The sequence below is a fragment of the Colletotrichum scovillei genome (assembly GCF_011075155.1).
Source record: "Colletotrichum scovillei strain TJNH1 chromosome Unknown Contig00009, whole genome shotgun sequence".
NCBI classification, from domain to species: domain Eukaryota; kingdom Fungi; phylum Ascomycota; class Sordariomycetes; order Glomerellales; family Glomerellaceae; genus Colletotrichum; species Colletotrichum scovillei.
This window is the reverse complement of record NW_023336267.1, coordinates 5,461,087-5,483,037: the sequence shown is the minus strand read 5'-3', so window position 1 is coordinate 5,483,037 and position 21,951 is coordinate 5,461,087. Positions and strand designations below refer to the sequence as shown.

The window sequence follows — 21,951 nt, the reverse complement described above, 5'->3', positions numbered from 1 at the left end:
CCTAGATTTGGACCATTGCGGTATAGCTCGCGGGCAGATTTCTGGGCCAAACTTCGCGAGGTCGCGATGAAATTTGTACTCACTACGGCGGCCGGCTAGCACTCAAAGTCATCATCTAGATTGTTAAACCATACGCATTTATGCGAAAGGAGGTGATTTCACTAGAGCAACTGCCTAGAATACTTGCCATACACACCGCAGACGAACTCAAATGGTGTGCAAGGTTCTAGGTTGTAGATATGTGCAACCAACCCCGCAAAGGTATGGTATGCACTCCAAGTAATACGATAAGCCGGCCCACCGTGGATGTTAGGACGATGTTCGTGCGGGGCTGTGCACCATTTTTCCTATGATAAGACATGCCGATCCTGCGTATCCCCTTTGGTTGGGTCTTTGAAGTCGGCAGCCTTGCTTCGCAGCTGGCATATCTGCTTCGTCATTACCGATTGCTGATTTCAGCGCCTCAATACATGTATGTTACACGTGCATCAACATGCCCAAAGCCAAATTGCGAACGAAGACCGGGTGCTCGACCTGTGAGTTAGTTCTCTTCGCCTATTCGACATCAGGAACGTTGCTGATACATAACAGGCAGGAAGAGAAGAGTAAAATGCGGTGAGGAGAAACCAGTATGCCGCGCCTGTGTTGCTTCAGGACGTGATTGCACGTGGCCGTCCTCCGACGACATGTACGATAGACGTCACCGATCCCGTCGATCTTTCTCTGATGACAGAAACTTGCCTTCACCGTCTTCCTCCAGCAAAGAATCCATCATCTCTCTGGAGTTAAGAGAGCTGCCGGATCTGGAACAGGAACTGACCCACCATTACTTCAACGTATTCCTCTCCGTACTCTTACTCCCCACAGTGAGAGAAAGAGACCTGGAGGGCTATGGATCGCAGGTGATGAGCATGATGCTTCGCTCTGAAAGCGTAAAGTGCGCTGTCCTAGCTGCGTGTGCTTCCAATAAGTACATGCTTCTGAGGTCAAGGAGGTATCATGATGCAGCACTCGGGTACTACTTTCGTGCCGTGGAACTGGTCAATCGTGCTCTTCATGACTTGGGTTCATCCGCCAAGGGGCCGGACGATCCGCTGCTGACCACCGTTGTGTATCTTTACTTGTACGATGTAAGTACCCCGTTGTTACTGAGTCTCAGATCCCAACCCAGTCTCATTATTTGGAAAGATGTGGGGGCCGCCCGACGAGACTTTAGACGCGAGGAAGCATGTCGACGGCGCTATGAACCTACTCAAGCTTAGATACGAAGACACCTGCTCGCCCATGTCGATGTCGAGACCTCTACATCGAATTAACACGGAGAGCGTGCTTTATCAAGCATTCTTGCTTGCTATGCGAAAGCCATTCGCTCCCAACTTTCATGTGGATGAACAGTTTCTCGATCGATCTGAACATGTTCTCAACGCAAGAAAACTCATCGACATATTATCCGAAGGTGATAGTCCCGTACTGGGCTTACCACTGCCGCTATATCGTCTCATAACGGACCTCATTGACGTCCTCAACTCACCCAAGCACCCGACTGAAGCGTTCCTGATCCGGATGAGAGAAGAGATGGAAACATGGGAAGGCCTCGTACTGGTAGAAGATGGAGGAGCCAGCTGCCCTTTGTCTATGACGAGCTTTCACAAAGACGCTGTTACTCTTTTCGTTTTGGGCGCTTCGCTGCTCCTAGACTACATCGCAGAGTTTTCACTCGCCAACCACACTCTATGGCCTCAGGTCCCAAGAACTACGCAGAACAGCTGGAACCCTTTACATCAAACACGAAATGCACCAAGATGGCAAGTGCAGCGTGCCTTTGAGATTCTTCGTCGGCCAGCCGCCTATGAAACGTGGACGCGGTGCTTCTTGGGGGCTTGGCCGATGTTGATACTTGGTTACTCTGTTACCTCGTCTGAGGATATCTCATTGATCCGGTGTGTTCTGACGCAAATGGTAGAGCGTATGGGGTATGGAGAAATTCAAAGGATCCTCGATGATCTAGAAGGAGTGTGGACCAAGCGCATGGAGGAGATTCCGAGAGAGTCTGTGGTGATGAGTGCTATCGAGAGGACTTGTGCGGTGTAATCAAGGGTTGAGGGGACAAGTCTGTGTGTTCAATTGACAACATGCAGTGAAAGTGAAAGATAATCAGGGGACAGTCACCAAAGTCTGTATTGCCGATAACCCAGTCCCTTTCCATTCTATGGTACTACTCAAATGATAATGGGCGACAAGCATCATGTTTGCACTGCAACTCAGTGACTGAGGCCTTTAGCATGCGCTTTGGCAACATGACGCCAGTATCTGTTCGCACTCTTCTCTCTGATAGTCCTGCCATACTTGGTCATGACGAAGATACTAGCATTCCAGACGAATCCGATCGCGGCAACGATGATGTAGGTATCGCGATATCCCATATGGTTTAGCCAAGGAGTGATTCCATAGTTGATTGCAAACGACATGGTGTTGCGGATGATGACGCATGTGGTGATCATGTCACCGCTAAGCTGCGGATACGACGCGATGGCATATCCGAGTGATCCCGCCACAGCAAGGGCGTTGTTGATGGCGAGGGTGAACTGGGAGATGACGAGACCCATCCAGTGAATGTGGTAGGTCACACCCAGGCCGTATAGGAGCATGCTGAATGGCACCAGAAACATTGATGCGGAGAAGAGCCAGAGGGAGTGTTCCGACTCAGCGATTCCATTGTTGCGTCGGGCGAGGCGGATTGTGAGCAGCCGACCGACCTTGCCGCAGTAATAGCCTCTGCCAGAATGCGTGAGTCAACGATCTCTTCCCTCTTGAGGAGTATCTAGGAAACACTTACCCAACCATAGTACCGAGTAAGCCTCCGGCATAGGCCGCTGCTACACCGGCAGTAGAGAAGCCGTACATGGTGGTGTATACAGTGCCAGCCGTAGCGTTCTGCACACCTGACCATACCAAATTGTTGGCACCATACATCAGACTAAGCACAAGTTAGCTACTGGATTTCTCTCATGATATAAAGAAGGGTTCCCACCCAGCGTAAACGACTGAGGGGTATGTGAAGCCCCTAAGTCCACCAAGTGCAATATCCAACATGCGGTTGGGCCTAGTCTTGTCCTTGATACCGAGCTTTTGGATATAAGTCTTGCGAGGATAGATTACCTGTCCGGTTTCGGAATCAACAGGTTTGGCATTCGTCATGTTTTTCTCGCCCGCCTTATCAGAAGACTTCTCGTCCGCATCGCTTCCGTTGTGTTGCTCTTGAACTCCGGTCGCATGGCCTGTGAATGTACTGTTTTCGACAGACCTTGCGGGACGGTCATAGTTGGTCTCCTCCATAAAAAGGAAGCAGTAGACGAGAGCAATGCCGTTGAATATAGAACACCACCACTTTGGCAGGCAAGCATTAGTTAGATGCGGCAGGGAGGGGGGCGGGGGGCGCAAGAGAACATGACTTACGAGAGTCCATTTCCAACCCATGCCTACGTTGATGAAGCCTGAAAGCATCGGGGCAAGCTTGCCCGTCATTGAAAGACCCCACCCGTAGAGTGCAAGGTATTTGGGGCGCTGGTGCGCGAACCACTGTTCGATGGTCAGTCAAGCGCATTCTTGGGGGCCTGTTTGGGTTCCTACGATATCTGTGATAGAAATTTCGCACAAAGATTCAACCGGGGCCCCAAAAAGCCCAAGCAAAATGCGATTAGCCAGATATGTGTGTTTCGTGGTGCACATCGGGGCGGTAGCAAGGATGATCTAGAAGCCGACACATTAGGAATGATTCCATCATCGACGCTGGGTTCGCTCGAAGGACTAACAATGTTGGCGATAAGAGACGCCAGATACGCTGGTCGCTTGCCGTACTGCAGCGCAAACGGTTGCCAGATCAGACAACCCCAGCCATAGAACAGGAACTAGAGCAGGAGTGACATGTCAGCATGGCCTTAAGATTGCGATATGGACTCTCCTCACCATGATGCCTGTGCCATTGTTGATATCTGAAAGCGACAATCCAGTTGCTTTTCTGATGGGGGTGACTACAGAATAGACAGCACTACTCGGGATTGCGATCATGACGGTGTAAACCAAGACGCAAGATGTCGCAAGCCATTTTCGCTTCTTGGTCCAGTTCAACGGATCCTCTGGATCTTCCGACGGGCGGGGAATCAGAACGATGTCCGCCTCATCGGACCCGGAAGCATGTTTGCTGATGACGGAGCCGTCTACGTCGATAAGTCTGGTGGTACCAGGAGGCAGGCCATCGCCATCCGTCTGAGCGGGGGTGTCGTGAGCCATTTGGTTGCTGTCGGGTGGGTCGACCCCAAAGAAACTCGAAAGATGCGGTTGTGTCGATCTTTCAGAGTTTCCGCACAAAAGAAAGCTGGCGTAGGGGGTAATTGAACAGGAAAGAGCGCTCTTTGAGTATCTGGGAGTGATGTGCGGCACCAGCTACTTATCAGCGCAATTCGTAGAAACGTTGATGTGGTATGGCGATCCCAAGGAACGGTTCAACCAGGCCTGGGTGCACACACCCGCCACCCAGGTACGGCTATCAGCTATCTCGGTATGAAGCGAGTTACGGATGAGACTTGTTAGCTAGGCCAGCGTTGTCCAAGGCATCGCTTTGCGGGGAATTTCGATAAGACAACCAGGTTCTCAGTCTCGGACATTGACCTGGGTGGTCCTTAGGAGATGGCTGACAGTCAAGCTACCCAGCATGGTAGATAACAACGCCAGAGAGGGACGCGAACGTTAAACGCCATGATTCCAGAGATCCCTGGATAACGATAGCAGAACATCAACCATAATCCGCCTAAAGATATGCGCTTATATCTCCTCGTTCCTGGGTCGTCAATCGCCCGCATAGAGCGGAGCCCCTAAAAGCAAGGGCGCCGGATGTTGCACTGGGATGCAGGATTTAGGCCCACCACTGGACCAAGTTGGCAGTTGACAGCGATAGGCTGAGAGAGCTCAATTTGGCGCTATCTAGGGATGGCAGATAGGGAAGACATTATCGCTTCAGATAGGGTGCCTCTTACAACGCGTACACTAGTAGAAGTAGGCAGACGATATTAGTGAAGCCAGCCAGCTATTTTGTGGTATGTTTTTGTTTTTGGAGTCTTGCTTTGAAGTGCTGTGCAACGTGACGCAACTTACACAGCATCCCCGACCCCTACCATTCCCAAGCTCGCCCAAAATGGCAATCACCACAATCCCGAAAGGCTGGCGGGAACTCGCACAAGTCTGCATCGACATCCAGAAGAAGTCAATTCCCAGAGAGTATGAGTTGGCAAGTGACCAAATACCTCCGAAAGATCGTCCAAATGTGCTTGATGTCCCAGCTGAGTCTGGAATTCTGACTACGGAGGAAATTCGGATGACTGAGCAGGACGCCTCGAGCTTGTTGGGAAAGTACAAGAGCGGCCAATGGACTGTAACACAAGTTGTAACGGCTTTTCTGAAAAAGACGACTATCATTCATCAATTGGTACGAAAATTGCACAGGGTAGAGGAATGTTCCTAACTAACAGGAGTGTCTTCATGTGCCAGACCAACTTTGCTACCGAGATTCTTGCAGAAGATGCTCTAAAGAAGGCTGGGGAGCTTGATGCGCACTTCCAAAAAACAGGCCAGCTGGTTGGCCCTCTTCATGGCATCCCGATATCAGTCAAGGTAGATTCTGTCCCTTCAATCCCGCGTCGAGAGATTCGTTTACTGACTCGGTTCCGATAGGAACACATCGGCATGGGTGGCCATATCACGCACGCAGGGTTTGTGTCAAAGATCACAAACATCCCGCTTGAAGACGCTCTTTCAATCCAGATTTTGAAAACGGCCGGAGCAGTCATCCATGTTAGAACGAATCAACCTCAAAGTCTCATGGTAGGTATATTACATGTAGTCTTTCCTGTGAGGATAGACTCGAGAGACTCCGAAGAAGCTAACTTTCTTTGCTCCACAGCACCTAGACTGCAATAACAACATCACCGGGCTAACTAGGAATCCACACAACCTCCTTTGCTCGCCCGGAGGATCCTCCGGTGGCGAGGGAGTATCAGTCGGCGCAAAATGCTCAGTGATTGGCGTGGGCACAGATATTGGTGGGAGCATACGCATCCCTGCCGCCTTCAACGGTTGCTATGGACTTCGACCAACGGCTCTGCGCGTGCCAAACCTTGGAAACTTTGGTATCACATCTGGTCAAGAGAGTATCCGGGGTGTAGTTGGACCTTTGGGCCAGAGCGTTGATGATCTGGAACTGTTCATGAGTGCTGTTCTTGCAGCTGAACCGTGGGATACTGAGACGATGTTGGTTCCGGTACCATGGAGACCTATTAATCCCGGGGAAGAAATAACTGTGGGAATTATGTTTGATGATGGGTACGTTCATTTGTCTATCTTCATTGTCTTTGTAACTGACTTGAACGGGTTTAAGTTTCGTCAAACCACATCCGCCGGTCCTACGGGCTCTTCGTTTAGCTGCGGACAAATTGAAACAATCCGGCGTCAAAGTGGTAGACTGGGAACCCTTTGACCACCAGCGCGGCTGGGAAATAGTAGTAAGTCACCACTTCGTTTTTCCCCTTCCTCTATTTGATCTTTCTTTTCTTCCTCCTTAGACTCTCTTTTTCTTCTCTTTGTAGAAAAGGTTCTACAAGGTCCATCTTGACTAATCAGAATCAGTCCTCGTTGTATTTCCCCCAAGGACCGAAGCCATATCTCGACACATTTGCCGAAAGTGGCGAGCCGGTCCTCCCACTTACCGAGCATGCTTTCAGGTTCTCAAAAGCCGAGCCACTCACAGTCGCAGAGAACTGGGACCTCAACTACAGGAGAGAGGCATACCGACGAGATTATCATGCTCTGATGAAGCACAGAGGCGTGGATGTCATACTGTGTCCTGCATACGTTGGTGCAGGTGTGTTGCAAGGCGGCGCCGAGTACTGGAATTACACGGCCATTTGGAACGTGTTAGACCAACCAGCGGCCATCTTGCCGAGTAGACTGAAGGTTGACAAAGCCATTGATAAGCTCGAAGAAGGTTACACACCTCGGAACGATTATGATGCTAAAGAATGGAAGGCCTGTAAGTCACCGCTCATAGCCCATTCGAGCTCCTCCAGTTGTGGCGTCTCATGTACTGACGGTGTGATGTCATTCAGATGATCCCGACCTTTTCCACGACATGCCTATTTGTTTACAGCTTGTCGGAAAGCACTTCCAAGATGAAGAAGTACTACATGCAACTAAGCTGGTTGATCGCATCTTGAGGGAATAGATTTTTACACTTGTCTAAATTAGACACAAGGAATTGTCGAGGGATCAGCGCACAATTAGATAGACTTAGATGCTAGACTTTTCACTTGATCACGAGGCTCGGATAGATAGACTCCAATGTTCCGCCATTAGCACATGACTTCTTAGTTACTTGGTACTCTGTACATAAAAGGTGGTTACGCTGTATCTTTCAAGGTTGCGGACGACTGAGGCAAAAAACTTCAATCAAAGCTTTCTAGGAAACCGCGAGAATGTGTTGAGTCGCGTCGCTCATGCCATCAGAATCTTTGGGCCACATCAGTCGGCCTTACAAACTGTTCTGTTTCCATGAACGTTGACACGGAAAGGCCAATGGCAACATTCCCACCTCACTGTAGCCGATCAACAACATGGTTTTGACTCTAAAGGGTAAGGAATCACCGAGATGGACTAAATTTCAATGGCTGGTTTTCGTTAGAGTGCCTCTTTATTGTCTGTCTCTCTTAATGCTTGGCTGCTTCGGTGCCGTACTCCGTAGATATCATGAAGTATGTAGATAACGACGCCCGCGGGCAACCGGCTGTCTTATCCGATCAGGAGAAAATTCCCCGCCGGAATACAGGCACCGTAGGACCCGTAACCTTGCTCGTGTCCCCTTGTGGGGGTTGGCTGAATTGGTGGACGCAGCTTTGGGGGAGGGTCTTGGGGTCGCCGTGTTGATAGGGCAGTCCCAGGCCCCCAACAGATCATTGTGGTCAAGCCCTGGCGTTGGCCAACTGAGCGGGGTTGTCGATCGCTGTCAGATGCCTATTCCAGAAGCCAAAGGAATGACATAGCTCATGAGTTGATTCAATGTCCGGTATCGCGCGATCATCATATCGCTGTTGTGCCTTTTTTGAAAGATCGATACTGCTCTCTGTTCTAGAACACTTTCGTGTTGAATGCGACATTTGTGAAGAGACCCAGAGACGACAGAGACTATCACCAGCGCCTTTGGAGACGGTTACCAATCTTTGTCTAGCAAGTCCAATTCACTCTAACTGGACCATACGCAAGCAACTTGCCTCTTCCCAGGCAATCAATATGACCAAACTCATCGAAACCGTCGACCTCTCGAACACGTCTGCGGCGTACTATGCCCCAGCAACAATCACTCGTGCTGGTTCCCTAGTGCACGTATCAGGCTTGCCAGGCAACACCAAAGATGGCCAGGTACCGTCAGACTACGACTCCCAAATCCACCTCGCGCTGCTCAACCTACGCAAAGTCATCATAGCTGCCGGATCGACGGTATCAAACATTGCGAGTCTGACTCTCTACATTGTGGACTACGATGCCTCCAAGCGCCAACATGCCCGCCACGTCCAGCGGTTCCTGGGAACGCACCGCCCCGCAATGACCCTCGTTCCCGTACAAAAATTGGCGGTGCCGGGCTGGCTGATCGAGATCAACGCTGTGGTCGCCCGACCAGAAGCACCTTCGGTTCCTCGAAGCCTTCCATCGGTGCAGGCGAATGTCGATGTTGTCATTATTGGTGCGGGATTGGCGGGTCTTTCCGCCGCTTATGAGGTCCGGCGGGCTGGACTGAGCTGCGTTGTTCTGGAAGCCCGAGATCGTGTGGGCGGCAAGACGTGGAGTCAACCGATGGAGGATGGCAGGGACAATGGGGTGTTCGACCTGGGCGCGGCGTGGATCAACGACACGAACCAAAGCAGGATGTATGAACTTGCGAAGACATATGGCGCTGAGTTGATCGAGCAGAACACCAACGGTAACTGTGTTCTTCAAGATTTTGATGGCAAATGCAGTCCTTTCCCGTATGGAGAGCTGCCTAAGGTCAGTTCCGAACACGCCTCGTCTGATATGAGCATTTCTCACATGTTTGTCATGGATATAGTTCAGCGAATCGACGCGCGATCATCTAGCCAAGATCAGGGACATGGCAGAAGCAGACTGCCAAGCCCTCGACGTTTTCAGACCACAAGACACATCTCTCGACTCTCTCACATTCGAGGCTTACCTCAAATCTCGAGGTGCCGATAATGTTGCTCTGGCCACAGCCACAGTCTGGACACGGGCCATGTTGGGCCAAGAGCCAAAGGACATCTCCACACTGTACTTCCTGAACTACTGCAAGTCGGGCGGTGGACTGCTGCAGATGCGATCGGATAGAAAAGATGGAGGACAGTATCTCCGGGTCCGCCAAGGCACGCAGCTCTTCTCTAAAGGGTTGGCTTCGTCGTTGCCTGAAGGTGTCGTCCGTCTCTCTAGCCCCGTCCAGACTGTTGTACAGAACGAGAATCGCTCCGTCAAAGTCGAGGCCGGCGGTAAGGTCTACTCAGCGCAAAAGGTCATTACGACTGTACCCGGTCCCGTCCTCAAGGCGATTTCATTTCAGCCAGCGCTACCCCATACGAAGCTGGCCTGGATCGAGTCACAAACATACGGATACTACACGAAAGCTATGATGGAGTTCAGCACCCCGTTCTGGGTTGAGAAGGGATATTGCGGCTTGGCTCAATCATTCGTCGGCCCTGCTTCTGTAATCCGTGACACGAGCAGTCCCGCGGACAAGAAATTCGTATTAACGTGCTTCATGGCCGGCGAGCCTGGCAAGGCATGGGCGGCAACGACAACCATTGAGCGAGAGAGCAGCCTACTGGAGCAACTGAGCCAATTGTATGGCGTCGAGAATATTCGTCAGCTCTTCAAGCAGATGGTATTCTACGAATGGGTCAACGATGAGTTTTCGGGATGGGGATGCCCTTGCACGTCACTCACCCCTGGAGTTCTTGACACGCTTGGTGGAGATGGGCTTCGGGAGCCGTATCGTGATATCCACTTCGCGGGAACAGAAACCGCAGGTGAATGGAAGGGATACATGGAAGGCGCTGTACGAAGTGGAGAGCGGGCGGCTGCGGAGGTTGTGAAAAGCCTTCAAGGTGGTCTGGTATCACGCCTCTAGTTACCTTATGTATATCTTGGTCAATAACCTCGATGATATTACACGAACCTGGAGCCATGTCTTCGAGCGCTGTGCCAAAACGATACATTTGACTTGTCCACTGGAGTAGAAGTGAACACTATTTCCGTTAAAGTTATAATCCGAATTAACATCTTCTACTATCGGAACATACCACCAATGCTGCACGCTCACTTATCAGCAGCGTGGTATCAGCCCCGAATGCTGAGATCTGGCTCAGAAGTCCACAACGAACAGCTCATGGCGTTGAATGCAGCGGCGTCGGGCTTCTACCTCGTCGCCGTTCTAGAAGACCATGCCGCTCAGACAAGGGACGAGAGCGCTGTCGCGCGGTGCCGGCCTCTGTGCATCAGCCTGGTGTTTCGCCCACCGGCATGGCATACAAGCTTCATCCATTCACAATAGGCCGATCTTTTTACTGGCCCAGTTACTTAAAGTTTCCCCTTCCGAAGCATTGGTAACGTGGTGTTTGTCGCAATAGCCAAGCGGATACAGACAATGCCTGGCTTTTGTTGATGGGCGCTCGGTAACCTCGGTTTGTGGGGGAACTACAGGGGATCAATTGGAAAAGCTACCACTATAATCTAATCCAGTGCGATGGACTCGGGATTCTAGGTAGGCCAGGTTTGACACGTTAGATGTATCATGCCTCTTTTGACTTCGACCAAACGGCCTTTGAGGTTGCGAGTTTGACATTGGATGTTGCGCTTATCGATGGAAATGGCTTCTACATAAATATGGTCAGCAGTTCAAATACGTAGTAGCCTGTACAACGCATCTATAGTTATCGATGAAATCGGCTTTGTTCACTTCCCATACCATCTACACCGATACACCGACTTCTACTCAGTCCTCTGCTAAACTCAACTTGTAGAGTTCTCTTTGAGACACCTCTAAAGTGTTTTCAAGGCAACTTGATTTATTCTGGAGAGAAACCGGCATTGGCAGCAACCTACACAACCAAAATGCTCACCACCTCATTCCAGTTGACTCATGTCACACCGGTTCCCGACTACATGACCCGTGAGGAGGTCCTCTCCCACCTGCACAACGCGGAAGTCCACATCAAGAGCGACCCCAATCTGACACACTGGACGCCCCGCACGCCCAAGGTGCCCCCCACTGTTCCCGACGATGTCGATTCCATAGCGGTCACTGAGTGCTACACCATCACGGATACGGTGCCTACCAACCTCCCAAAGGCCCTGCCCAAAGGCATGCTCGAGAAGAAGAGTGTCAGCGAGTACGAGTTTACCTTCACTCCGGATGGAAGTTTTGTCAAAATCCACTGCCCCATGAGCGTCCTTTTGGAAACGCGGTGGCGTGTTCGCAAGGGGAGCGACGGAAGTCTGGAGTTAGAAGAGGTTGTGGACGCTCACTGCTCCCGTTTTCTCGTGGGCGTTGTAAAAGGCGAACTGGAGAAGAACTGGGTGGAGGTCCACCGGAAGATATTGACAGGGAAAGCCTAAGTAGTAGGATTATAGAGCTTTCATCGCGATAGACCTACGCAACGCATAATACAACGACTCTTACCCGGACAGAGAGCTTCAGGATGTCTAAGAACCAAGCAGTCATTCGCGTTTAACGAAAAAAAAAAAAAAAAAAACGATATCCAATGCAGGCCTGCGCACCACCTGGAGGTCAACTTTGCTTCAGATTATTCGGAGAACACAATATCGACGGTCCAAATCAAAATAGGTGCACCACTAATCAAGGGTTTCCAAAGCTGGCAGCAAACAGTATAATCGAGCATACGCGAATCTTGAGAGGCACTCAAGACTCGGACATGACCTCTACTCTCCTTTACACAGTTCTCCATGCGATTTCCAGATTTCATACTCGAAGTCGGGTTGAAACTCTGTGTATAAAGTCTCCTATGCGTTTAATCGGAGTTAGCCTTCAGTCATTCTCGTCGAGGTTGAATATCACACGAAATTTTTCACGTACCGGATCAGCATTAACTTTGGCTGTGAACTCAGCTTCCTTTTCCCCGATCAGGTTCTTGGTGAGACCTGTGCTTTCCACCATAATCTGAACCTCGCATGACTTCTCCATCAACGTGAAAAGATACGCCGCCTCATCAACCGTGCCTCCAGTCGTCAATAGGCCATGGTTCTGAAGAATAATGACGCGGCCCTTTTCACCCAGAGACTCCGCGATCTTTTCACTTTCGTCAGCTTCCAAAACAACACCGCCAAAAGACCTGTACACCGCCTGAATCCCCCAAAAGTTGCAAGTGTCTTGACTGATGATGTCAAGTGGTTTTCCGAACGTTGACCAGGCTTTCCCGGCTGGCGAATGTGTATGACAGGCCGCATGGATGTCAGGGCGAGCTTTGTGAATGGCGCTGTGGATCATGAAGCCTGCTGCGTTGACAGCTGCCCTGTTGCCGCCGATGACTTGGCCCTCTTCGTCAATCTGAACCATGTCACTAGCTTTGAGCATTCCAAAGTGTTTTCCAAGCCTAAAGTGAGTATGCTGTTAGATGCTAGCATTCCGAGATAATGACGGGTTCTTAGAGACTCTCACGGGTTGATCCAGAAAGTATTTGGGTCTACCGGGTCGCGAACGCTGATGTGTCCACTGGTTCCCTCGGTGAACCCTTTACGCGCAAATACTCTGAAAGCGCCAGCCATGTGCTCGAGCTGCCATTGTCTCTTCTTGTACGGGTCGGTGATATTTGGGATGCCTGGAAACTCGTAGCCGCCTGTCGATAGGGCTGTCACCCCAGATTTTTCAGCCACCGGCGGTGTTGCAAGAGTTCCTGAGCATTTTGTGATAGTGTCGCTGGGTGCAGCGGTCATAGTGATTGTTGTTGACATCGTGGTGGCTAAGCCTGTGCTTGGTACACAGAATCCTCGTACTCGTACCTGACTGCAGTGGTGAACTAGACGTGATTTTGCTTATCTCACATGCACGGTGAAATACCGGGCGGCTCGTTTACGACGCTTCTTATCCAGCAGATAATGTCCAGATCGGAGCCTTCTTTACGACATGAATATTGCCCTAATTCCAAGCACGACTTGATGTCCTTGACCATCTACCTGATCATGTTGCATTGAAAATCAACTGCGACTAACTGCTAGCTTCGCTGTGGCCTTCCATCGCGGGATCTACTCCTCCTGCCTTATCATTGTCTCCACTCCAATCGGCGCCCGCTTGACGAAGGGTGATAAGCTTATCCGTATCTCCTCCGGATTCTCTCCGGGGCCCGTGTTTATCTCCAAAACCAGGGCCGTCCGGGAAAGCAACAGATTACGAAGTCCGTCGGATGGGGTCCAGTCACCCGCTGCTCTCGCTCTCAGCTTCCTGTTTCACACATGCGTAGGAGAAGCCAGCAACTCGATCTCTGTCCGGCAACCTTGACTTGACCGATGTCCTATCCGAGGCCTGCAACGTATCTTGGCCGAAGACGGACCAAGACTTTCACTGGTTGCTGGACATGCCGCTCAAGAAAAGTCAAGTGCGACGAGGCCAAACCACACTGTTCTCCGTGCAAAGTACGAAGACTTGACTGCCAAGGCTATGGTGTTCGTCTTCAATGGCTGCATCCTGAGACTACGGTCCCATCAGATTCGAACTTGTCTGATATCGAACTGGCCAACGATGCATCGGCCTCCAGATCTCGCAGGCGACAACTTCCAGTTTGTAGGCTCTCCGATCACCGTAAACAGTCTTCTACGTTGTACTAAGAATTATGTAGCACCCACTCAACAAGTTCTGGCATGGAATCAAGTCGAGGGAATACTTAAACTCATTGACTCTGTGGAACCATCGTCAGGAACCAGCTTGAGCGGTGATGTGGGTATCAACGTAGAGAATTTCGGAGTGTTTGATGCAAGAACACTATCGACTTTCGATTCTCGGAGTACTGCCGGCACTTTCCTCCCGCAAGATCCTCTCACGATAGCCGAGACGTGCGATGAAGAGTCTGAACGAATGCTGGGTACAGACCTGGCTCTTTACACTTCCTCTCCAAGTGTGCCAAGTCCCGAGAGACAGCAGATTCTTCCATCCCCTTCACATTCCGAAGCTGAAGCAGCTTGGGAGTTGTGCAATCTACATGTGCAAGGGCCTTCGGAGACTGAGGCAAATAGTCTAGGCACAGGATTTGCTCAAGACCATTCAGACAACCTTCAAGACGAGGGAGTCGCTGACAAAGTTTCGTCTTCTTCATCAGAGCATCAGTGTTGGCCAGGGATAAGCGTCTCGACAGAACTTTCAAGGCCACCGATTACGGTCATCTCTGAAAGAGAGCGATTTCTCATGCATCACTACATGCATAGAGTAGTCAACATTTTTTGTGTCATCGACAATGCAAAGAGTCCTTGGAAGACGATACATCTGCCTCGAGCTATCCAGGGAGCCGGTGAGCTGAGTGTGATGGGAGCAACATCTAGGATCCGCAACGCCCTACGCAACGCGCTGCTCTCCATAAGTGCCTACTACCTCTCAAACGTTCAGGTGTCAGAAAAAAAGCTGGAAGTCGAGTCGAATTGGGTGGAGGCAGCCACTCTCTATCGTTATAATGCCATTGGATTACTCAAACAAGCGGTAGAAGTTGACCTCCACGCACCAGAAAGACCGAAGTATAAGGAGTTTCTAGCAACAATGCTGTCAATGATAACAATAAACGTAAGCTGTGATTTCATTGCGTTGTCTCTTGGCAGGCAAACAAGAATACCGCACCAGCTATGCAGGAGGATTAAACCTTCTGATGGCCTATCGGTGTTCGTCAAATCCCCTGTATTCTCTTTTAAACTTGCTCAAAATCGATCAAGTCTTTTGATATCTCACTAACACCTAGGCTAGGTTATGTCGGGAGACACAAGCACCTGTGATGTTCATCTAAACGGCGCTCAACAGCTCATCATCCACATGGGGAAGGGAAAGCCAAGGCTGTCTTCAAAAGCTCGAGCCCTACATCGGATCTACTATTACCTTCGAGTTATCTACGAAAGTACCGCTACCCTACGAAGTTCCACATGTCGCTTTTCGCCATCTTCCGGAGAAGGTGTTCTTCATATGCCCCATTCTCCAGGCCAACAAGTCTCCACCAATGCTTTTCCTTTCCCAGACGAGGATACGATATCTACGTGCTCTGAGCCTGCGCACGCAGCAAGCGAGATGGCATCATATGAATGTATCTATGGAATCCCTCAGAGCTTGCTGGTCTTACTCCAAAGAACCAGTGATGTGATCGATAGGATCGATGCGGCGAGGAAAGCCCATGGCATCACATCGATACCGAAAGATTTGGACAGAATGTGCGATGATATTGAAAGAGATATCTTCGACTGGCCACTCGACGTGGAACTCACTCGGTATCGCGATGCCGATATTGGCACGAGCTTTGAGATCATCTACCACCAAACACATTCATTCCACAACGCTCTCATTATTTACTTCTCCCAGAATGTCAGACTACTCAGCCATCGATACCTCCGCCAGTATGTGACAGAGGTTCTACATGACATTGAGGCCATCGAGACCATCAAGACCGAGACTAAGCTACTTGCTGCACCCCTTTTCTGGCCGGCTTTCATGGCGGCAACGGAAGCTCATGACCAGCGTCTCCAAGACCGCTTTCGCCAATGGTACACGAAAGTTGCGGTTTACGGCATCAAGGCGGTGAGGACAGGAACTCAAGTTGTGTATGAAGTGTGGAAACGGGGACCCTCGTCTGATGGTCGTGTGACGAGCCAATGGCGTACAGTAGTGGAGGAAACGGGGACGACTTTGATGCTGACATGATCTCAAGAACATCTAAAGAGAACTTCTAAAGAGAACTTCTAACTCTCAGAGGCTGATATGACCTAGTGCTTGAAGCGAATGTCCTTGCGGTTACTGCCCTCGTCCTTTGTCGTCTCGAGGTAGTGGATCCTCTCCTGGAGGCCAGCGTTAGCTACGGACCTTATTAGGAATTGTTAGATGGCTTACCTCTTCGGTCATTGCATTCCATTCTTTTTCTCTTTTCTTGTTACACCACATATAGAATGCCTTAGCGATCAGGTAAACGCAGATGTTCATGCAGCATATTCCAATTAGAACCCGGTTGCCACGTCGATCTTAAGTATCACCGATCTCGTCAGCCTTTCACAACAAGTACAAAATTATACCACGGCACTCACATTCGGGTCTATCGTCTTCCCGGTAAATATTGGAGTAGATGACGCGAGCAAGCTGAACCATCATGCTGGCAACATAGACCAATTAGATAGATATCCGTAACTGAGTAGAGTGTGGTGTTGACTTACTTGTACAAAGCCGCGGAGACGGCTCTGGTACGAACAGAGTGAGAGTTCCGAGATGCCCAAGAGACGTGCATGGCATGAGCTAGTAACGTCAGATTAAGTCACTTCTTAGTCCTCAACAGAACCGAGACTTACGCGATGGATAGGACAGGAGAACAGTGACAACAGCGTACTGGGCCCAGGGACTAGCATCTGCCGGAAGGACGGCCATAGCTATGAGATTCGGGAGATACCACAGCTGCGTGAAGGCACCAAACAATGCTCTCGTGTCCCATATCTCGGAAAGATATGTCATGATCAACATGAAAATGGCTCCCAAGAATTGAGGCGGAATACTCAGCAAATTAGTATCGTTTGTGTTGAATCCAAGGTTGCGGAGAGTCAGTGTGAGATATTGGTCGGGAGGGCCGGCTGGAATTTCCCAGAGAAGACCAAAGATGTAGATGGGCCAAAGCTCCCAGTCAGCGAGAGACTTGAGAAGCAGCTTGGGGGTGATTGCCTGCCGATTGTGCATATCGCATTTTGAGGGGTCGTCACGAAGGATTCGATTGACCAGGATCTTCTCTTCCTGTTCATTGAACCATCCATTGGGTCGCCACCAAGCCTTTGTTTGCGTTGGCGAGGCCGCCATTGCGAACCAGGACCAGACACTGATTGACAGTGTAATGATCCCTTCAATCAGAAAGAGCCATCTCCAGCCCTCGTAGCCGTTGATCCCATCCATGCGAAGGACACCAAGCGCTAATAGGGGTGCAACGATATCCGTGATTCGACGAACTGTCCAAAACATGGCAAGTCGGAAGGGGAGCTCGGTCGATTTGAAGAAGTACGTCAAGTACAAGACCACGTCGGGAATGAACCCGCCCTGAAGAACGCCCAGGAGGGCACGACACACAAGAAAGGAGGTTCGACCACTAAGCCAGAATTGACATCCCGACACCAGACTCCAAGAACACATGATGAAGGGAATCCAGCGGTCTGGGCCGAGCTTCTTGCTGACCATCTGCGACGGCAACTCTGCGCAGAGGAATGATATCTGGAAGACTGTGTTGCCGAGGTTGTAGTCGTTGGTGTTCATACCAAGGTTCTCGAGGAAAGAGGCCGAGTTGGCTTGACTTAGATTGCCTCGAGGCAGATCGAGAGCGAAGAAAGCTGTGGCAACGTTAGAACCCAAGCATTGGGTTTCATTTACCACGATACACATACCAAGACACGCCCATAGCGTCACGCGCCAATCCATCTTCGTGATCAGGGGCAGCTCTTCGCCCCAACTCCATCGAAATGTCGGATCAAAGCGATGCAAATTCTCATACTTTGGATGTGGCTGGAAGAACTTCGCAGTCGACGGGTGGTCGTAGACAGATGGTTGTGTTGCTATCGCATTGGGATCGTACCCATTCTTCTTCTTGAAGAAGGACAAGATTGGGATGATGGGAGCATCCTGCTGGCGAAGGTCTGCTTGCTCGCGGAGGATGCGATTCTTTGTTTGCTCGATCTCCTCGTCTGTCGCCTCGCGATTAATCGTGTCAGTGTCTTTCTTGCTCTCAGGCTCTGAGGCCGAGGCCGAGGATTGCTCGACGACTTGCTTCTCGGACATCCTTGGGTGCGAACATAGGCTTTTCGAAAAAGGTGATATTTCGTGCAGTCTCAGGTCGTGCAAAGAACCCTTTTCTCGAAATCGGAATCAACGGGGCGGAGGACAGGATATTTGAGGATTGACATGTCCAGATTGACTATGACTATAGTGAACATGACTATGTAGTCATTGGCGTGAAACTGTTGGCGTACACGTATGGATATTACAACCATAGTTGACAGATGTTTTGCGCGATATTTGATCCCTTCTGCCCGCCTTTTTGGCAACAATGACGAAAAAACAAGGGCAAGACATTGCCAAGTATTCCCAACACTGATAGCTCGACACTTCATGGCAAAACGCCAATGATGTATTCGCAGACATCACTAGAACCCCCAGCCAAATTCATTTCACAGCTGATTCTCTCAAAATTGTGTTCTTGGTAGTGCTTGGCTGTGGCAGTGTTCGCTCCTCGTCGACAGCGAATGAACTATTCGGTTCCCGAGGATAGTTACGAAAAGGAGTGAGAAAGGAGCAATTGTGAGCGAAACTGGGATGATGATGCGATTTACCAAGAGAAAGACGTGCTTTTGTCTGCGATAAGTTTGCAATGACAAGACTACAGGCAGCATTTAGCGGTTGCTTGGTAGTCTTGGTAATGCGCCTTGGCAACTTTGTTCGGGAGGCGAGCGCTGTATTTATAATGAGCGGGTGCCGATTTCGCAATTTCCTTCAAGCATGGCGAAACGGAAATTGAGTGGAGGGTTTTGATATCGTGGAGGTCTTCATTTCGTTGGAATTACTTTCAAGATTTCATGTTGCGAGACTTCACTTACCAAAGACATCTGCTTTGGTCATAGAGTCAAACTTCGGCTTTACCTCTAGCATGTTGGAAGAACCAGGCCCAATAGCGACATGCTAGCCCCTCCTTGCAAGTAATTAAGGCAATGCATATATTTGTGCGGTGAAGATGGTTTACCTTGTGAACATAGCCTCGTTTTCTCACCATCGAAGAGGTCGCCCGAAAGTCTTAGTTATTTGTCTATTGTCGTGATCTATCTGCGTGTATCATAGCCCATGCGCTGCATGCGTGGCAATTATTATGCTTCCAAGGATCTGCTCCCGTCTATAACTTCTAATCATCAACACTCCGACACGAATTTCAACCCGACTCCTCACTCTTGACGACTGTTTTCGGACCAGAAGGGAAGACCTGACTGGGACCGGAGAGTTCCATACAGAGCCGCACCGTCCAGGTTCTCGCCTCCGTACGCCCTTGCACTGAGCATGTTGTTTGTCGCAATGTCCAACGCCGGCATCCTGACGCCAAGGTCGTTGGCGACTCGGAGCGCATGTTTCGCGTCCTTGATGGTGTTTGACACAAGGAATCCAGCCGTTCCTTCCTTGGGAGCCCAGGATCCGCTCGTCATCCTGCGCGAATAGCTCCCCAATACCGGCCCAAAGTTCTCAAAGATGAGATCTTCCATCACGTTGCTGCCAATACCGTTCTGTTCCGCCAACACTTGCGTCTCGGCAATAGCCTCGAGGAAGACGACGAGAAGCACATTCCTACAAAAGGTCATGTTAGCGATCATTGCAGAGTCACGCATACTTCCAGGTATTACTACGTACCCTGTCACCTTCAACATGGGGGCCTTCTTGACGTCCTCGCCCATGTTGATGACTTTCCTTCCCATCACATCAACAACCAAGGGCTCAAGACGCTCGATAGCTGCCGTGGGGCCGGCCATGGCGAAGATGAGTCTTCCGGCCTGAGCGACTGGGTTGGCGCCAAAGACTGGGGCAGCAATAAAGGTGGCGCCGGCCTTCTGCAGGGTTTCCGATACGGAGCCCGCCGTGTCGGGGTGTATTGTGGAGCAGTCGATGAACGTCTTGCCGTTGAGGTCAATACCGCTCGCCAGGAGTTCCTCAACTAGCGATTGGAGAACCGCGTCTGCCGAGACCTATTTGGATAGTCAGAAGGCATTCTCCCAAGGCAAAACTTCTAGACAAGGTGATGTATCATGTCGAGACTGACCATGGTGAAAATGTCGTCGCATATTTGTGCAACCTCTACGATGTTGTTCTTTGCAACAGCTCCTGCTTCTACCAGAGCGGCTCCCTTTGATACAGTGCGGTTTGAGAAAGTCAGGTTGGCGCCGTGGGATTGAAGCTTCTTTTGCAGGTTGATGGCCATGGGCAAACCCATGGATCCAAGGCCGAACTGCTTCTCAGTTAGTACGTTACTCCAGCAAACTAAAGGCTTTGCTTTTCAGTCCACTTACCCAGCCGACAGGCTTGATTTTCTGCATATTGTGTGAGTAAGGTCTACGTAGGTAGGTGATAGAGTGGCTTTAGATTCAAGTCAAATGAGGTGTCGTGATGATGATTCAATTCAAGGTTGATATTCTCATCAGTATTCATTCATGTTATTTTCATCCATCGTAAACCGTCCTTTATGTTTCGCTCTTCGAAGTCATGAAACGCATTTTTGCCTCCTTCGTCGGCTTGCGACCCGACGTAATGCGGCGATGCCGTGAGGCCTACATCGCCGGCGGAGGATAATGGCTCATCGCCTATCAATGATGTGGACAAAAGATAAGCTTCAATCTAAGCTCACATCGACGAAACCATACCTTTTACCTGCAACCCGAATACTCTTTCTGCTCAAATGCTGATGTGGTGCAGCGATGCCGGCCCGCAATCCGAGAATGGCTGATAAGCATCTCTCGGATGATCCGCCCGGGGCCCACTCCGCACTCTAACAGATCTAAGAAGCCCGCTTTCGGAGTCGGGGTCCGAGCATTTGACCCAAGTGTGTTTGGTCTGGTTTAGCACTACCTTCATCGAATTTCTTGGCCGATCTTGCTTGCTGTCGGATTACAGACCGAGGGATGGTGTCTTTCGGTAAAGACCCGATCTTATCTTTGCATTTACAAGAAGGCGTGTGATGTTAGTTAGTTTCGAGGCAGTCCCTTGAGCTCGTGGAATATGTAAGCGCCTACAAGTCCTTCGATCCCCGTCAAATGCCGCCTCCTTTCTAACGAAAGTGAAAAAGTTTAATATTTCACACATGATATACACACTACTTAATTTCAGAGAAGGGCTCAAGAAGAAGCACGACGAGACGTGCGCATTTGTCCTAGAAAGGCAATGCCTAGACAAATATGAGTTTGAGTCAACTCATTCTCTCCACAGATCCCATTGTGCCCACGTTACCAACTGCCTTCTTTAGATGCCTTCTTTGGAAATAAGATTTTAGAAGGATATTTGGTTAAGCCTTAACTCAATCAAGACTATCTAATAGTTCACACCCAATTAGATGTGGCATAGGCCTTGAGCGAGCGGTTTTCCATTCTTCAAAGGATAAGTAGTACTTATTCACACATCACTTTAAACCAATCTGAGCTTGAGGGACCTTATTACTGTTGTGGCACTTTTAGAAACGGCGAAGTAACCTTACCTTCATGTTCCATGAGGAAAAAGAGTACCGAAGGGGTCCGTAGGTTCACCTGCGGAACTCTACTCGATTTCTCTCTGTAGGTAGGAACCAAAGCTTGGGCAGTTTCCACGATCGTGAGCCTTATCTGCTTTCATGATATCTTGGGTCTATTCGCGTAAGACCTATGGTTGCAAGACGAACTTCCAAAGTTGCATTCTATCCCGGTCGTCCAACAGACACCTTCCGTTTCAAGCACTTGGCATTGCGATCCCCCCACTCACAGAACCTGGTACCGTAACCCTCTGCGCAGCATGGCTTCCATGAAAAGCAGCTCGACGGCCATGCATACAAGAACAGCTCGTATTGGAGCTTGCTAAGATTCAAATTGCCTGACGCGAAAGTCGAGGGGTATGGCAGGATGCGACAAACATTCCAGGAGAAGAGG

At 50.1% G+C, this 21,951-nt stretch overlaps 8 protein-coding genes across 8 annotated transcripts; 4 read left to right on the top strand and 4 right to left on the bottom strand.

The window, feature by feature from the left end:
- Positions 1-2,261: 2,261 nt before the first annotated feature.
- Positions 2,262-4,379, bottom strand: HER10_EVM0005576 (major facilitator superfamily transporter; the record flags this gene model as incomplete). The annotated part of the gene is made up of 7 exons (XM_035475185.1): positions 3,967-4,379; positions 3,813-3,908; positions 3,631-3,750; positions 3,457-3,579; positions 3,032-3,387; positions 2,837-2,977; positions 2,262-2,775 (listed from the first exon to the last, which is right to left on the bottom strand). The coding sequence occupies exons 1-7, from the start codon at positions 4,288-4,290 to the stop codon at positions 2,262-2,264; spliced, it is 1,674 nt and encodes a 557-aa protein (XP_035329365.1). The 5' UTR covers positions 4,291-4,379.
- A 748-nt stretch (positions 4,380-5,127) lies between these two features.
- HER10_EVM0009150 (amidase) lies at positions 5,128-7,273 on the top strand (the record flags this gene model as incomplete). The annotated part of the gene is made up of 7 exons (XM_035478649.1): positions 5,128-5,482; positions 5,545-5,667; positions 5,728-5,877; positions 5,957-6,375; positions 6,431-6,554; positions 6,679-7,081; positions 7,158-7,273. Exons 1-7 carry the CDS (start codon positions 5,192-5,194, stop codon positions 7,271-7,273), a joined length of 1,626 nt encoding a protein of 541 aa, XP_035329816.1. The 5' UTR covers positions 5,128-5,191.
- A 1,061-nt stretch (positions 7,274-8,334) lies between these two features.
- On the top strand, positions 8,335-10,216 carry HER10_EVM0000918 (flavin containing amine oxidoreductase; the record flags this gene model as incomplete). The annotated part of the gene is made up of 2 exons (XM_035470683.1): positions 8,335-9,087; positions 9,149-10,216. The coding sequence occupies 2 exons, from the start codon at positions 8,335-8,337 to the stop codon at positions 10,214-10,216; spliced, it is 1,821 nt and encodes a 606-aa protein (XP_035328812.1).
- A 983-nt stretch (positions 10,217-11,199) lies between these two features.
- Positions 11,200-11,703, top strand: HER10_EVM0011588 (uncharacterized protein; the record flags this gene model as incomplete). The annotated part of the gene is made up of 1 exon (XM_035481016.1): positions 11,200-11,703. One exon carries the CDS (start codon positions 11,200-11,202, stop codon positions 11,701-11,703), a length of 504 nt encoding a protein of 167 aa, XP_035330112.1.
- Positions 11,704-12,027: 324 nt separating this feature from the next.
- HER10_EVM0002320 (class II Aldolase and Adducin domain-containing protein) lies at positions 12,028-13,279 on the bottom strand (the record flags this gene model as incomplete). Its single annotated transcript, XM_035472036.1, has 3 exons — positions 12,764-13,279; positions 12,182-12,698; positions 12,028-12,108 (listed from the first exon to the last, which is right to left on the bottom strand). The coding sequence occupies exons 1-3, from the start codon at positions 13,054-13,056 to the stop codon at positions 12,028-12,030; spliced, it is 891 nt and encodes a 296-aa protein (XP_035328971.1). The 5' UTR covers positions 13,057-13,279.
- A 506-nt stretch (positions 13,280-13,785) lies between these two features.
- On the top strand, positions 13,786-15,988 carry HER10_EVM0001258 (uncharacterized protein; the record flags this gene model as incomplete). The annotated part of the gene is made up of 2 exons (XM_035471013.1): positions 13,786-14,869; positions 15,047-15,988. The coding sequence occupies exons 1-2, from the start codon at positions 14,174-14,176 to the stop codon at positions 15,986-15,988; spliced, it is 1,638 nt and encodes a 545-aa protein (XP_035328852.1). The 5' UTR covers positions 13,786-14,173.
- A 62-nt stretch (positions 15,989-16,050) lies between these two features.
- Positions 16,051-18,085, bottom strand: HER10_EVM0008191 (major facilitator superfamily transporter; the record flags this gene model as incomplete). The annotated part of the gene is made up of 6 exons (XM_035477723.1): positions 16,051-16,122; positions 16,175-16,302; positions 16,366-16,430; positions 16,492-16,570; positions 16,624-17,640; positions 17,695-18,085. The coding sequence occupies 6 exons, from the start codon at positions 18,083-18,085 to the stop codon at positions 16,051-16,053; spliced, it is 1,752 nt and encodes a 583-aa protein (XP_035329711.1).
- A 1,154-nt stretch (positions 18,086-19,239) lies between these two features.
- On the bottom strand, positions 19,240-20,376 carry HER10_EVM0006686 (uncharacterized protein; the record flags this gene model as incomplete). The annotated part of the gene is made up of 4 exons (XM_035476265.1): positions 19,240-19,633; positions 19,697-20,028; positions 20,103-20,288; positions 20,350-20,376. The coding sequence occupies 4 exons, from the start codon at positions 20,374-20,376 to the stop codon at positions 19,240-19,242; spliced, it is 939 nt and encodes a 312-aa protein (XP_035329510.1).
- Between the last annotated feature and the right edge of the window lie 1,575 nt (positions 20,377-21,951).